The sequence below is a fragment of the Caloenas nicobarica genome, chromosome 3 (genome assembly GCF_036013445.1).
Source record: "Caloenas nicobarica isolate bCalNic1 chromosome 3, bCalNic1.hap1, whole genome shotgun sequence".
In the NCBI taxonomy this organism is placed as follows: Eukaryota; Metazoa; Chordata; class Aves; order Columbiformes; family Columbidae; genus Caloenas; species Caloenas nicobarica.
In genome coordinates, this window is record NC_088247.1 from 59,280,307 (window position 1) to 59,297,505 (window position 17,199).

The 17,199-nt window shown below is 42.2% G+C and overlaps 2 protein-coding genes and 1 long non-coding RNA gene across 3 annotated transcripts; all 3 read right to left on the reverse strand.

The window, feature by feature from the left end:
• Positions 1 to 559: 559 nt before the first annotated feature.
• Positions 560 to 4,817, reverse strand: LOC135987327 (uncharacterized). The gene is made up of 4 exons (XR_010605991.1): positions 4,333 to 4,817; positions 3,369 to 3,539; positions 2,940 to 3,068; positions 560 to 2,705 (listed from the first exon to the last, which is right to left on the reverse strand). It is a non-coding gene; the product is annotated as an uncharacterized LOC135987327 (long non-coding RNA).
• A 125-nt stretch (positions 4,818 to 4,942) lies between these two features.
• On the reverse strand, positions 4,943 to 13,165 carry TAAR5 (trace amine associated receptor 5). Its single transcript, XM_065631484.1, is given in 4 exon segments — positions 4,943 to 5,135; positions 8,139 to 8,687; positions 8,689 to 9,275; positions 13,157 to 13,165. Coding segments are annotated over 4 exon segments (1,338 nt in total).
• A 2,281-nt stretch (positions 13,166 to 15,446) lies between these two features.
• Positions 15,447 to 16,478, reverse strand: LOC135986931 (trace amine-associated receptor 2-like). The gene is given in 3 exon segments (XM_065631486.1): positions 15,447 to 15,955; positions 15,958 to 16,192; positions 16,194 to 16,478. Coding segments are annotated over 3 exon segments (1,029 nt in total).
• Between the last annotated feature and the right edge of the window lie 721 nt (positions 16,479 to 17,199).

Below are 17,199 nucleotides of genomic sequence, written 5' to 3' on the forward strand. Positions count from 1 at the left end.
GTCTCCTTCACCAAACTTGTTGAACTGTCCCCGCACTGCACGTTTGTTAGCAGTTCCTGGGCCAAATGGCTTGCTGACGTTGTGAGTTGCCTCCGCTGCTTTCAGACCCATTTGGAACTCGAATAAGAGAATGGCTCGAATTTGCTTTTTGTCTAACATCATTTCCATAGTCTTCAAATAAATATAAATGGCAAGTAATAAATCAGTAGCAAAAAGCCCAGAAAGCGAGAAAAGTGCATTCAGACGTATGACATAACCACATATTTTAAAGAATGTTTCCAATATCCAATGGCAAATCTCAACAATGCAAAAACCGCTCTTTCTTTTGCACCAACCTAATACACTGAAGGTGTCTTTAGTTGCCTAGCCCACATTCAACAGCTCAAAATGAAAACTTATGCGGTGTTTTAATGAGTTCTGTTGCACGGTGACCGCTGGGCAGAGTTTCTGTGCGTTGCACGTCCCACTGTGTGTTGAGACCTCCACTAGCATGATGCAAAAGCACATTCTAGGACACTGCAGTACGATTCCCGATTTTATTGTGAAATGTGGACAGATTTAGGACAGATTAAGAACTTTTGTATTACCGTCATGTAAATAAGCAGCAGTTCTGAGGGAGAACACACAGAATCGCAATATTTAGCGAAACAGTCATGGTACACTTTGCTGTGTTTGGTCCGAGAGAACTGAGTAGGTGACTCCGTTCAAGAGACCTTTCCCTTCCAATCAAACGGGATAGTCTTACAGTAGTTAGATCCTACTGTGCTACATAATCAGCACTGTTCGTTACATAGGTCAAGTTTTGCTGGAAAATACAATGGAATTGCAACAAATCCCTGATGCAAGATACTTCGAGCACCTGCAGGAGAACATCCACGTAAACAGCAATACACGATACAGTACACTTTAAATAACAGACAAGAGAAATCCTATACCTTTTGGACGATATGCCCAACAGCTTTAGGCTGACGCTAATAAACACAATCGGAATCGTAACGCACGCTTTCTTGATTTAAGACGCTCAGAATTGAGCCACATAATTTGGGAATAAAACTGTAACATTGTGCCCGCCTCGCAACGGGTCGACAGCGCGTGATCTCAGCGAGAGCTGCGATGGCAGGATTAGAATCTACGCCAACTGGTTACACCCAATGCTTGACGACTGTCGCTGGCTGTGAGGAAAGGATAAAACACACCCGTACACGAATCTCCGGCCAGCGGGCATTGCAGAGATTCTGTTGGTATCTATTTTTCAAGTATGTGAAGCACCTACTGTCGTAAGTTCACCAAAATGTTCGTGTTTTGATCAGCTTATTGCTTTCACATCGTCTCTTCCCTCCTGATAGAAGAGGGAAAGAAGATGGTCAGGCATAAGCGTGGAATCTCGGTTCTTTCTCAATCACTAATATTGGCCAAAAGAGTGTCTCGTTTAAGCATGCTCCTTGGAAAAGAGCTGTACTTTCTAACAGCTGACTTCTTAGTCTTGGAACTGCTGCCCTTATGTTTAACTCGGCGATTTTTCCTTCTAAGAGGAACAAGAACACCCTCCAAGGTCTTAGAGATTGAAGAGAACTGAATGTGAACAGCTGTTAAACCACAAACCTTCTTCACCCTGTTCTGACCGTACCTGACGTAAACAACGTAGCCATAGGTGGTCTTTAGAGAGAAGGAGGTCTTTCCGTTCCCTGCAATGTCACGTGTTCAAAGAGCTCATCTCCTGGTCAAAGGCCAGGTGAAGAGGCTCATCACACGGAAACGACTGAGACTTTAAATGCCGCAGAATTCAAGAACCACCATTCATTTATAAGGAATTCCAGTTCCTTATGTTGGAATTTGAGGGGGAAAGAGATGGAGCGGGAGGGACGCCTTACCCTCAAACGGCTCTGCTAGCATTATTTAGGGCCTGTCCTGTGCAACGCAAATTTTCCTCCCCAGCGCTGTGACTCAGGATGATGTCTCCACTCCCTTAATCCTGGATATGGTCCAATCACTCCTTAGACAGAGCTCTCTCATCCCACCCGGAAAATACTCGTTACTCATGGCTGCAGAACACAACTTTCTGCACTTTTTAAGGTAAAAGGCAGACTTCAAAAGCACCGTTTGCTTAACTGTGCACAACTAAAACCACCACTTCATGTAAGATAAGGGTGCACTTCCCATTTTCCGCTTTGGATAGACAAGGATTATGAGATTATCCAAATTTTGAGGCATCGGTAAAAAGTATACTGCTGCTGCCGCTATGTGACGATCTATGGAATAAAATCAACGCCCCAAAGAAATCTTCACAAAAGAGAAAACGAGTTGTCAAAAAATACAAGAAGTGGTATACATTACATATAAAACTCATATACAAAAAAGGGCTAACTTTTTTTAAAAAAAAGTCTGGACAGCTTCTTAACATTCTCTAGTTCATTGATTTGAGCCTACCACACATTTACTTTGGGCTATAATAAAATAACTAGTGGAGATAAAATACTACTAATACGCTTCAGTTGGAGAACTGAGGTACCAGTCTTGATTACTGCATTAAAACTCTGGCACGTAAGGACGGCCGAGAAGAAACGGCTCTCAGGCGCCGCTTCCCTCCTCTTCCTGTGTCAAACCAGCACCAAACTCTGGAATCTGGTCTGCAGAGGATTGGCTCAGCCGTCATCCATTAGGAACTTCACCGAAGGACGACCCTTCGCTGTACTGCAGATCGATTGCTGCCAAAACAAACAAACAAGCAAACAAACAAAATGAAACACTGTTAAAAAAAATGCGACCGATACTGCTAAAACTAAAAATACAGATGACGCCACTAGCAAAAAGCCCCCTAAGCTCCCAAAACAACCCCTAAACGATTACCAAAAAAATATATTTGCAGTTTCCATCTTTCCTCTATTTTTCAACCAGGGCTAACGGTTTATGGGCTGAATGCTGCAAGCATGGAACTTTACCGATTCCCTTCAAAGAGACATGGCACTGTTCGCTTTCCTACGGTGCATGGTCACAGTGAGCTCTTCCGTACGCTGCTTTGTAACCTGGACCATATTTTTCTTCTTTGACAGACATCTTTTTAGCATCCTCTGCCAAAAGAGAAGACCTTGAGTATTAATATTCAGAACAAAAACGATCAAAGAGTGCTTTTATCAGAGAACACTTGAAAAAACAGCCACGTGTTTTAAAGATAATTTTGCTCCCCTTAGGTAATTAAGACTATACTAAAAAGAGAGTGGAACCCGTAATTCTCTGCCACGTAATTTAGAGAAGATGGCACGTCTCTTCCCTCCCCTTAAATGCTTGATTTCTTTTTGCTTAGGAAACGGTTCACTGTGTTGCATATTACGCCGCATTTTAATAAAGGACTGAAAAAATAACCACTGTACCTTGCGCCAGTTGCAAGTCAAACGTGTACTGCAGCTCCTGCGCCTCCATGTTCGGTGCGATGCCTTTCAGCTGATCCCTTCAGTCTTCAGCTTTATGGAATAACAAACTTTATCTCGCGCACAAGGAAACCGAGCACGTCTCGCACCGGACAATGGCGTAATGTAGCAGAGCTCAAGACAAAGAGCAAGAAAAGGGTTGGGTTCAAGCTGGAACACAAGAGATTCCACTTAAATTTGAGAAGAAACTTCTTCTCAGTGAGGGTGACAGAACACTGGAACAGGCTGCCCAGGGAGGTTGTGGAGTCTCCTTCTCTGGAGACATTCAAAACCCGCCTGGACGCCTTCCTGTGTAACCTCACCTAAGTGTTCCTGCTCTGGCAGGGGGATTGGACTAGATGATCTTTTGAGGTCCCTTCCAATCCCTAACATTCTGTGATTCTGTGAAAAATTGCATTACTGGTCCCTGAACCAGGAGCTAATATTCAGCGCATCAAGAATAACTTATACAGTTCAGCTCGCTGTTTTAACCCTTCGTACAAACCTCACCTGATGCCATGAGTGGTTGTGGGAGAGGAGAAAAGGAGCCTTTTGTTTTTCTCCATCAGCTAGATGTCTTGCCCCAAAGAGAGGGGCTGACGATCAGCTGCTGAAACCGGGACAATTTTCACCGGTTGTTGAAGTGCTGCAGGAGCAGCGGCACCAGCGTGTGTTATAAGAAGTACCATTTACAAGCATATGGCAGAAAGTCAAGCGCACTCCAAAGCTCCCTGAGCAGGAGGGAGTCACGGCCCGCCAAGAGTTTTGCTGTGACAATTCTGCTTTTAGAAAAAAAAAAAAAAAAAAAAAAAGTCGAAATAGCATGACCAGTCTCTCAACTTCTCTGTCAAGGCTCCCTGCAGGCTGACAAATTGCAACGCCATTACTCTACCCAGTCTGAGGAACATCTGCTTTCTCGTTTTCTCACCGAGAGACAGCAAAGGCTCGACACCCAGAGCAAAGCCGGCACGACCAGGGATTTCTCCTGCCGGCCCGCACCCCGTCCCGGGGCAGCTGCTCCCCGCCGCTCCGCACGGACGGGACGGGAGTCGCGGCGTCTTATGGAGAGCGGCTGGGAGCCGGGCGAGAGACCCTCTGAGCTCTCTGAAAACGCGGTCTTTGCCACGATCTCAGGAAACCGCTCGGTGACGATCACCGGTTTCTCTGACAATTCCTCCGGCAGAAGGAGAGCAGAGCTGGGTTGTGCTTCCCGCAGCCTCTCCGAGCCTCTCCCTCCTCCTCCTGCAGCTCCGAGCGGGACAATTCCCAGCTTCTCCCAGGTGTTCAACCCTGAAGACGGGATCCCGCCGGTGCTCTGGAACCCCGCAGTGCCCGGGGACGCCCGGGGACTCCCGGGGACGCCCGGACCCCCTGCCCGGGCTCCCGGCACTTGGAAGCGGCCACCGCCCCCGCCCGGCGCAGCCGCAGCCGCGGGCCAGGCGGGGACCCGGCCCCGCCCTGCTCCGCCTGGCCCCGGCGGCGGATTGGCTGGTGCGTGCGTCACGGGCCTGCCTGCCGCCCGCTCAGTGGCCGGTGGCTCAGTCCGTTCCCTGTGGGCTGGCCAATGAGCTGAGGGAGAGGGCGGGCGGCGTTGCCGTAGTAACGGCGGGGCCGGGGCTGGCGGCGGCCAAGGGGAGGGGCGTGGGGGTGTCCGTGGTGGAGGCCCGTCGTGGTGGGCGAAGGGTGTGAGGGTGCGGGGAGTGTGCGTGAAGGGAGCGCGGTTGCAGGTCGCTGTGGGGCAAGAAGAGGCTGTTGGTAGAGGGGCTTTGTGGGGAGGGGGTGCGTGGGGGCCGGGGAAGGGGCTCGGTGGGCCGCTGGGGTGGGTCTCCCCGGAGAGCCCCCCTTGAGGTTGGACGTGAGGAGAAGGTTCTTCACCCAGAGGGTGCTGGAGCACTGGAACAGGCTCCCCAGGGAGGTGTCACGGCCGCAAGCCTGTGGGTGTTCACGAAGAGGTGAGGGAATGCAATGCCGTGCCATGCCAATAGGGTCCCTACAAAAAATACTACCAAGAACCACCTCTGTAATCTGTTGAGTACTTGTAGAATATATCTCAAAAACCAGCTAGAAACTCAGTGGAAGTTCCCTTTCTCTATTGCTTTGGCCACAGCGTGTTCAGAGCAAAATGTGTCAATGAAAGATGCTATTAATATGCCCCTGGGACATGATTCAGTTTGACAATCGCCGATTTCCACACAGCTAAATGTCTAAACTTCTATTATATGCCTTCCTTAAGCTTGGGGGTGGGTATCTAGTGCCATTTTATATGCCCAGATGTGTCCCAGCTGGCTTTCAGCTGGTGCTTCATTGATGCTGGATGCCAGCCCCATGTAGACATCTCACGTTCCCTAAGGCACCTTAGGTAGCACTGGGCAAATGATTCATACCCTAAATACCCACTGACTACAGCCTGAGCTTAAACAGCCATTCTGGCTGTAGCTATAATCAGTGCTTAGACATTTATCACAATTATAAACACCTACCTATACACATTAAATTTGAGTCTTAAGCTTGAAACTCATCCTGCAGTCCAGGTCTTTCAAGATGCACCACAGCTTTCCTATATATGGTAATTTGGCACCTGAATTGTTCTAAGAATCTGATTATGCCTTTCACTCTTTAGCCTGGTCCCTGGATTTGATACCCTTATTATAGAAAATCTACAGCTGTATGCAGTAGGGTTCAGGTTTTTACCTTCTGCTACAGCATGAGTAGACAGGGGAACAGTAGAAGAAGCCTTTCCTTCTGTCTTAAGAAACAGTGAAGATTAATATAGTGAACTGAGGGCATATCAGACACTGGGAGAATGAAGTGAGATTGAATGACACTCCAACTCCAGGCATAAGGCTTCATAAATGTCTCGGTTTAAAAACACCAACATTTTATGGTCACTCGCTATTCAGGCAGGACACCCCTGAAAATAACACATAAGCCCTCTTTCTCTTCTCCTTCCTCCAGACACATTCTTTAGCTTTAAGTATTTTGAATACTGATATTTTTTCTGACTGGGATCTTAAGATCATGGACAAAACCAAAAAGGGTTTGAGATAAACATATGTCAGAACAGATTACAACATCCCAAAGCTGTAGCTCATTTGTACTGGTAGAGGAAACTGTTCTTGCCATGCAAAAAACATAATAAGACAAAAAAGAGGGAAAATAGTTTTACCATTTAGTTTATTGCATACATTAAAATATGTAGCCCCTACAACAGTCACTGTATTGCACTGATTTCCTACAGAATATCTGCTGCTATCCAGTTCCTTTCTTTTGTTTTTACACATCTAGGTCCTGATTCAATTGCCTGCTGCACGTAGTTAAAAATTGACTGCTCTTTTCACTGGGTTATGGGGCATCTGCTGGTGTCTTACATGCTTTCTGTAGCTGTTCTTTTAGCACGTGTCACTCAGAAAATATGCAACTGACTATAGGGTGGAATGACTTTTTTTAGAAGGCACTAAAAATTTGGACAACCTTCAAACCTGATAATAGTTTTACATACCATTAACAGAAAAATGAGACAAAATTATTAAAGTTGTTATTTGGCTGCTTGTTAATTTTGTATAGAAGAGTTACTACTGCTTACTACATTTTTTTTCTGATAAAATGTTCGTAATAGTGAAGTAGAAAATAACTCCCTTATGAACACTACAAAACTTTACCATGTAGCTTGCTGCTGAACAGAGATGTCAACTTATCAGCATCTACAATTTTAAAATTGGCCTCGTGAGAGCACATAAACATAGCTGAAGAAAACTGAGAACCTACGCTGACATTTTTTGCTCAGCCCAAGTATGTAAGCACATGTTATGTCTGTAAGCAGACGTACTCATTTCTTTGGAAACAAGCAAACAAAAGAGGATATGGAATCTCAGGATTGTCAGGGAAAAGAAAACAAAAGAACAAAACATAAAACATCATAACACCTATTGATATCTGGAGTTGGAATACCCAGTGCAGTTCCTGTCCTCCCTCTTCCCCCTCTTCTAACTCCCTTTATGCAGTAGGAGCAGAAAATATATGGACTAAGGCAAAAAGCGTGTTCAAAGTTATGGAGCAGCGGCTCCATACAGATCAAACAGATCAAACAGGCAAAAATTCCATGGGTTTCAATGGACACTACTAAGAAATTCAGGATACTATCTCACAGAATTATAGAATCATAGAATCATCTCCCACATGTAGCATTTGGCTCAGTGGCATGTGTCTGTGGCCTAGAAATATATTGTAAAAAATATCAGTGTAACCTTGATCTTTCCTCTACTGTTGGCCACTAGCTTAGGCAGACATTTGGTCTCACCTGCAGTTGCATCCTTATGCCTTTTTATACTTAAAAACTGACATACACCCTGTGTAACTTTATAAATGAGCACCACCTGCTTTGTGCAAAAATTAGACAATTGCCTGTAAAGAAAAGCTCTTCAGAAAGAGGTGGTAACTATTTCAGGATGCCCGAGGCATAGTATGCACAGGGTCCTCTTTGGAGCTTTTACAGTCAATTTTCAAGAACTTGCCGGCATCACACAACAAACACAAGATGTTAATAAGATGTGTGTGCTGGGACAAATGATGTGGAAGACGAGTCACAGAATGGCATGTCTATTTAAACTGGGGATCTGCCCAAGGCAGTAGTCTTAAAAAAAAAAAAAAAAAAAAAAAGAGCAACAAAACAAAACTAAATACTAAGTGAGTGTTGAAGAGTATTAATGAGAAATGCTGTGATATAGCCTACAATACTTTCTACAGTGCACATGAAAACTCTGGTACAAGTCTACTGTAGATGTCCTAGAACAAAAGATCCCCCAAGTTAAGACTAGGTTCACAGCTTTCCAGAACAAATGGTAGGAAAAAACACAGATCGAGGAATTGCAGGCAGAATTGAAGTAGGCAAACCAAATTAGGATGTCAAATAGAACTTTGGGGGTAATGAAATCCAGAAGACTGTCTACCATTGTGTCACTAGTAAAGGGCAACCAGCACAGGAGGCAGATTCCTACAGCTACACCAAGAGTCTTTGCTTCTTTCCTTTCACTCTTGAATGCTCCCACATGTAGCTGAGACCCGAGACTCTTACTCATGTTGTTTATCAGCCTGGCTTGCTTGTCAGCCACAGTAAATATTTTTAGATACAAAACTATAATTGTGAGGCAAGGGAAGAAGAATACTGGGAAGCTCAGCCACCCACAGAGCTTGTTGAACAGCAGCTGACAGCTACCAACACAGGGCACGTCTTGCAAAAAATGGTCCAGTTCTTCTGCAATCGCTTTAGTGTAGAGGAAGGCAGATGTAAGCTATAGGCATTGCCCACCCCACCCCAATGTAAATACAGGCCACTCTTACGGTGAACTTGGTGGGGTAGAGCAAAGGATCATAGATAGCACAGTGCTAATAAATGGAAATTAAATACAGATGAAATGCAGATGTCAAGCTAAAGAGTGTGCCCAGACAGGTGTGCAGCCTATAGAAGTCATCTCTGAAATACTAGTGGCTCTTTACAGACCAGTTGGTGCTGAAGAGGAGCATGGTCAGCCCTAGGAGGAGGTGGGCAAGGGCAAGAGAGAAGTGCAGGAGGTTGGTGGAGGTGTGCAGGGCTTTGAAATGCAAAATAACAACTATGACAAGCAGATTCCTCAGCACTGTGATCAGCGTGCCCAAGGCACAGGCCAGATAAAAGGCCGGCTGGATCCCAAAGGGGTGGTGGATTTCATAGCAGGAGCCATTTGCCTCGTAGCACAAGATGATGAGCATCTCCTTCTCAGCACTGGGGCCCTGGGCTGAGCTCGTCTCAGTCTTCCCAGGTCCTGCTGCCTCCCCCAGCTCTGCCACAAGCCTGGAAAACGATTCACCTTCCAGCAGAGGTGCCAGATGACTAACCTGACAAAAAGGTAATGAAAATGCAGGTTAGAAGGAGAGATGTCTTTGAATAAAATACTTTCATTAAAGCCATCAGGCAGTTTCCATATTTCAGGTGAAAAAAAAAAAAAGAGCCTGATTTATCTGTTTTATATCTCTGTTGAAACAAAACAGCTCCAGATCAGTGTATTCCATTTTTGTGGTATCATTTTTATATTATATTTTAGTTTTCTTTCAGCCAGTACCACGAGTAGTGCAGGAGATGCAGCAAATCCAGAGGTGTGTGGGGAAGCAGTGAATAAAGAGGTCTGCCACAGAAGGAAAACCGGTGCTGAGTAACAGACATTGCAAGCCAAAGCTCCTTAAGGGATTTGAAATCTGACTCTAGTATAATGGTGCACTGGTTCTTGTGAATTTCCCTGGAAATTAAGTTCCAATTTAGTTATGATTGTTTTTATTAAGTAGAAGCTGTGAAGTGATTATTCTAAAACAAGTAATATCTGATTGCCAAGGAAAACCCCTCAGGGCAAGTTGCTCATTTTATAGTGTTCTGGCTATGGGGATATATGTGGATATCCATTGTATTGATGACATAAATATTCAGCAAGGGAAACAGAAATATTGTTATATGCCCTAAAGATTGCTACTGGGTTTTACTTATGGAATGGCTATTTAAGTTATTTAATTTGTAATTTTAACTGTAAGAAATACTTGATATTAATGGATTATTCCAGTAGCCTTTTTAGTAAAAGAGATAACTGAATGGTGTGATTTTTAACAGTACGACAACTACAGTTAAATACATGGCATTTTTTTATGTGTATTTTTGTTCTTGAAATGACTGGTATAATAGCTGGAAATTATTCCCACCTTTCCCATCCTTTCCAGCAGCAACAAAACACAATAGCAAATCTCTCTTAATTATATTTCCATAAGCTTTTAAATCAGGAATACTTGTAGTAAAATGTCTCTTTTTGTAGAATGGGAGCTGTACTGCAGTGCACTGAAATCCTTTTCTAAGTACATATCTACTGCCCGAGTGGAAAGCATGAAATGTTATATAAACCAGATGGAGAGTCCCTATAGGTGACTAATACACCTTAGAAGCATAGAGACACTGTTGTGTATTTGGCAAAAATTGCCATTTACTAAGGAATTGTTAAAATGCACTTGTGCTCAGCTGCTGTTGAATCTCTAAAGATTTGTATCAGAGTTTGCTGTGAATTTCTTTGGATATTCCCACAAGAAGTTGCATCTAATGCCAGCTCATCCTGGGGCACCAGTGACCCTCACCCCATGCAGGCCTCCCTTGCCTGCTCCTGAGCGTCAGTCTCCCCAAAACCACATCTTTCACTCTGGAAGGAGGTATGTCAGGTACCTCTGGAGTTTCCTTCTTTCCTCCATAGTGGAACCCATTTCTATCCCACACTATAAGCTGGCAGAAGAGGTGGGTACAGCAGCCTTCAATCCTGGATAATTTTGTGATATTTCTTTGACACAATGGAATGGTCGGTTTTAACGTAGACGTTACGGAGACAAATATCACCCAGGAAAATCCCGGATTTTTCATATTAGACAGGATACGGGGTTTTAAAACAAGCTCCTCACTTCTCACTGAAAGTTTTCTCAGTGCTCAGATCCTCCAATCTTGTCTCCTGCTCAGTCAGAGCAAGCTCATACCAGCACCTTAAGGGACTCCAATGGTACATCTCTCAGAGCTTGTCTTCGTCTCTGCTCTGCAATTAGTTTCTTACAAGCTCTCCAGTATCACTGCCATTCTTCATCTTCTCTACTTTGAGTTTCTTTGGTTGAGAAGTTGTCTGCTGCCCAGCTCCCCTCCCTCTTGATGTCTTTGAGGCACAGGTTGCCAAAGGCTGCTGACATTCAGCAGAGAGGCTGTTAGAATAAGACTGAGACAATTGCTTAAACTGAATTTTTAATACGAGAAAGAGCTAAAGTCAGCATCAGTTTCTGTATCATTCTGTTTTGTGTCAGGACATGAGTAGCAGCTATTACTATAGGGATTTAAAAACTGCTACAAAAGCAAGATATTTTTGGTTTTGTTTTTCAATTTTGCTTCAACAACAAATTAAGCTGACATTTCCACAACATTAAAAATCCCAGTGCAAAAGAGTTTAAATTGGGTATAGTTCCCTGAAACACTGTGCTTAGCTGGAGACTTGCCTTAAAAATTCAGAGACATTTGTTTTTCCTTTTCCTGTTTCCACATTTTAATAGTTGATCATTTATATTAAGATTGTCAGAGGCTTTTGGATAGCTCATGATATTAACAATAGGGCTTTTGTCCTTGGTGCTCTGACATTTTCATTAGTTTTCATTCTTCCTGTATTTTATTTGCAATTAAGTATCATTCTTATCCGAGTACTTTGTCATTCAGATTCCATGTAAAATCATGTCCTTGTCGAAATACTTACCCTGTCTAGCTAGCTAACTATTGTGATGCTTCTGAAGTGATTATGACAACTCCTAAAGGGAACAACATGTTGCAAAACAATCTCAGCTCGCCCTTCCTGCACACGTTACTTGTTGGAATCACTTTGCATATTTTCCTCTCTCTTCTCATCTGATCAATGGAAAAGACAAGTTCATGATTAAGAGAAGCCTCAGATAATGACAATGTAGGTCTTTATACTTCGAAGCAAGAAGAGCTTTTCAATGTGTGTCAAGTTTGAAAGTAAGAATGCTATCATAAAATTAAAAATGCCCATCATACTCAAGGTGTTCCTTCTCTTCACCCTTCTTTCTCCAAACAAAATTGCTGGATATAGTCTTAAAATGAACTTTTTGAATGCACTGCCAGCAGGAAAACACACAAAAAATAGAAGGAAAAGTGTGCTATCTGATGTGCTTTGATCTGCAGTGAAGATGTGTATAGCCGATATATTTTTCATTGAAATTGCTCCACATAACCTCTAAGATATAAGTTCCTCTAAGTAACCTCTGAGTCTGAGTTCCTCAAAATAGAACAAGACAGTTTCAAAGAATTATGGACTTTCTAAGAGGGCCATCATCAGTGCCCCTTTGCTGTGAAATTTTTCCTTACACCTTCCAAAAGAGTCAATCTGGGATCCCTAAATAGAATATAATAGTAGTAAAAGGCGATGGGCTTACTTGATGGCCTACATTGAGCTAGTGAACCTAAACCTCAAATCTTCTGTCATATGTCTCACAGCCTTAGGGTCTATAGTGCAACCTTTTGCCCTACCTCTTGGTAGTGAGCAGTGATCATCTCTGAAGAAGTCAGTGTATCATATATGAGTGTTTTACCATTAGTGCAGAGTGGTGGAAATGTTTGTTGAGTACATACTCACCCAGTCCAGCTGAAAATTCTGCTAGGTGTAGGGCATCCTCCCTCTGTGCAGACAGGAGGTCTCCCTGGGGTTCGTTTTCCTTACACAAATAGTGGCATTTGGCCTTCAGTTTTGTAATGATGGAAAACTTGTCCATGTCACTCACAAGAAATTGTTCCACATGCTGCAGCCCATTTTTATGTAACTTTTGCATTTGTTTTCCTGCCCTTGGTTACACTGTTCTGTGTTCTGTCTGTTCACATGCTCATATAGGACACACCTACATGAGCAGTTTTAGGAGCAGTACCTCTGTAAGTTATCTGTGGCAGCTTAAACCAGGTGCTGTGATTGTCACTTCCGTCACTCGGCACCTGAGCTGAAGGACGAGGGGACAAAAATCTGTCCCTTAGCTCCACTGATGTCAAGTATGTGCAGTGTCACCACCATCACGTGTAGACTCTGACATGGAGGTGTCTGAGGGCAGGATGCCAAGCCCAGGATGGAACTCGGATATCCCTGTCTGCCCGGTATGAAAATGCTGATGGCGGCTGGTGGCACAGGCCAGTTGTCCCCTGTCCCAGCTGGCCTCACCTGCAACATGCTGCGGCTACAACCTCTGTTTGCAGGCACAGAGCGAGGGAAGACCGGTCCCCGCTCCCCATCAGAGCCAAACAAATATTTGCCTGTTTGCCTCTCCCCTCCTGCCTCAGAGGTCTCCCTTCCCTTGCCTCTCCATCTCCCGTCTACAACCCAGAGCACTACCAGATTGGGGTTTTTGTGTTTAAATATTCATTCTCTCATTAAAATCCAAAGCTGCTTCGGATTTTCTCTATCCTGCATTTTGGTGGAAATGTGTAATCAAAAATACAACTGAAAATACTCCTTCTTCCTTACAAGAAAACCGGAATGTTTTTGGTTTATATATACCTAAAAAGACTCATGGCTGTCTCTCAAGAAACGGCACATCCTTTCCTATGTCAGTTTTCAGTGTAATGATTCATGGATGCTTTGTTGCTGCTGCAGACGTGAAGACTGACACAGAACTGATCCAGTGGGAAGATGATTCGATTAGGTTATATAAACAGAAGAATAAATAAATAATTTTAATATATTACAGTTACAGCTGTATATGCACTTTTGTCAGGTGTTTCTTGGAACAGTTACATTCACTTATTTATTTTTCACTAAAGCTGATTAAAGTGTTGTGGGTTTGGTTTTGGTTTGTGTTTGTTTGATTGTTTTTTGTCAAAAAACATTATAGCTGAAAATCGAACATGGACTATTGAGCAGTACTGGACTATTGAGCATTACTTTACCTGAACTTATCTGACTTCGTTGATATATTTTCATTTTGAATAGAAAAATTAATGCCCATAAACCAAAACCTTTAATTTAAATCCTGAAGAATTTATTTCGGAAATGCTACTGCAGTGTCTCCAGAGAATTGCTCTTTGGATGTTCTATGTTGTTGCTCAGTTTCTTCACCTCCAGAACATACCTGCCTTCAGAACCATGGTTATATCGGTGACTTCACACTAAATATTTAAGTGCTCTACAGTACTAAGGTATGAAATAAAAATCAGCACAGAGCTTACACAAATAAATCAACCTTTTTCTCAAATAGTTTTCACCCTTTTTTTTTGCAACCCAAGGATTTAACTTTTTTTTTTAATCTTTTTCTTAGTCATAGATGTTGACTTTTTTCTTTAAAGCTGCCTTTGCCTGTGGACTCCACAAGGAGGTAGGAAATCCTTTCTCACAGATTAGGCTGTGACAGATAAGATTTTAAAAAAAAAAAAAAGTGAACTTAAACATTCTGATCACAAGCAGGCTCTGCAGCTAACACCTGTGAGTTGCTGAGTTGCAAACCATTCAAGAATCAAAATATAGCAATTGTTTGAATTAAGATCACGATAAGCCAAGAAGTGAATAAACATGTGGGTGGCTTTTTGGTAGTCAGACTTTAGTAAGGGTATACACTTATGCATACCACAAAAGGTAAGTCAGATGTACGACTAACAATAAAAAGCCTGCAGTAGCTGTGTTCAGTAACAATAGCTCAGCCCCACCTTATTTTAAGTGTGTAGTTGATGTGGGCTCTGGCAGTGACTCTGACTGACATCAGAGGGAACTCAGCATGGCAAAGACCTCAAGTAAAGGCCACAGTTCACTGATGAAGTGTGGTGGGGTGAATATGGGGTGGGCTGTCAGTAAGAATATGTTATAACACCTGGAGCCTGATATCTAAACTGAGAAAGGACAAGCACATCCTGGAGTGTGAGCAGTTCTCTCATTCCCAAGTACAAGGTACAGGAAGGATAAGGGCTGAAAACCCCATTCTGTTCTTTTCAGGGGAAAATATCAACTTCAAGGCAAAATTACACTCAAATTCTACTTGCTTGGACATAACAGTGGACTCTATACATTTGCTAATGCCCCAGACACAAAAGTCTGTCACCATATTAGCATGGGATGTATTCAGTTTTGGAGAATATTGATGATGAATCTCAAGAGAGATTAGCTACAAGGTTAGGTGAAATATTGAGTTTATGGACTGTATGTAAATAATTTCTGAAATTAAAACAAAAGAAAACCACAATGCATTAAGAGATTCTATAAAGACTTAAACTTCTGAAACACTATCAAGACATTGACTGAACACAAGTAGTAAATAAATGTATGAAATGAGTTTGATTTTATTAAAGAAATATTTGATGGCATAATTCCACAGGACTGCTACATAAAATTCATACTGCGCAATTCAGGCTTTTGCTGAACCATGAGTGTCTAGTAATCCACTGTTTCTTCTTCATTTTTAGAGCTGCTGTCGGTAATAGAATCTATTACTATAGATGAAAGTTTTATTGTGCAAAAATGTGGGCTAAATATTTTGCCTTTTAAGATGTATTTGTTTTCCAAAAAAGTCATGTATTAGTGGATTGCAGAAAGCATTTAAATACCCAAGACAGTTTTGAGCATCAAACAAAAGTAAAGGAGTAGATAAATTTAAAAACGGATCAATTAAGACTTCAAAAAAAACCCAAGGAAACCAGCATACTAAGAAACCCAGCATAACTATACTCAAAGTCTTGTCAGCTTTCCGATATTTATTCTTAGAAAGATAATTTTTCTTATAAAGTTTTGTGTGCCTCTGTGCTTGGCTCAATTCACATGTGTGCCTTCAGAAGTCTGTAAAAAATTTGACATAAATCCCTATCATAATACAAGCAGGAGCAAACAAACCAACTGAAAATAAAACAGCCCCCTACAGTTTGTTGAACACAATATGGCATGAGCTTGAGAATTTAACCAGCATTTCATGGCTCTCAATTCTAGAAGTATAAACTTCTGAGAAAACCACACCAAAAACAAGAGCAGTGGGCAGTGAGCTGCTGTGATTTGGTTTATAGCTGTGACAGTCATGGTGCTGGCATAATGCAGAAGGTGGCAGATTGCATCAAAGCGATCCATGGCAATGGAACAAAGATGGAAAATGGAAACTGAGCAGAGCATCAGGCTGAAACTGTGATGAACTTTGCAGAATGTCATCCCAAAGTACCAGCCATTCTCCACAGACCTCATCATGCTGTGGGGCATAACAGCAAAACTCAGCAGGAAATACGTTGATGGCCATGGACAGGATGAGGAAATTGGTCAGAGAATGAAGCTGCTTGAAATATGAGATGGAAATTATTATGGTGAGATTCCCTAACATGGTGAAAATGAAGGCTGCTGTTATGAATAGATACATTACCCTTCATACTCCTGGTGACCTAAAGCTCTCAGGATAGGATCTATTTCCAAACTCAAAGCAATCAGTTAAATCCCTCAAGATATTTGGAGAAAGCGCAATCAATCCTGTGTTAGGTTTGTCTATTGGCGTAGCAGTTCCACAAACAAATTTAATTTTCATGAGTTTCCAAGATTCCAAATCTTAACATTAGAATACAAGATAAAGTAAGTCAAGAACATGAATTAAGTTACTGTGTGAAAAGCAGTAATTCAGAGGCAAAGTCTTGGCTTAAATAGGGACCAACCGCAACCTATTTTTCTGAAACTGTACATGAAATCTGATAACTGGAAGCTATTATAAAATTAATCGCAAACAGTATTTAAAACAAAGCAGTTGAAAGTTAACTTAATTGCCTCTTAAATTAACTAAATGACATTATACCATCGATTTTATTTAGTGCATTCTGTTGTATCTGGAGCATTTTGTAAAATACCATTCTTGTACTTTATATACATCATAATATTAGTAATTCTAAAGTGGTGGAAGGAAAAGATGCACAGACAAAGAAAACCCTCAAGTTCATTCCCATCTGTAAATACTGTATAAGATTTATTCATCTCTTCAATCTTAGAATGTTGACCTTTTTTCTATAAGAGAAAGGTTATGTGAGCTCACATACCTCAGCTTTCTTGGAGACTTCAGTTAATGAACTCTTCACCTAAACATTTATCTTAAGAGTCACATATCAGCTGCCAAAATCCCCCTTTCCAAACTTTTTATGATGCTAAACTCACCTGCTGTGCATTATGAAGTACCAGCAATGAACACATCTGATAGAAATCAGTTGTAAAATTGGTATGATTAGGAATATTCTTTTCTTTCCCTATTTATACACTTGTTT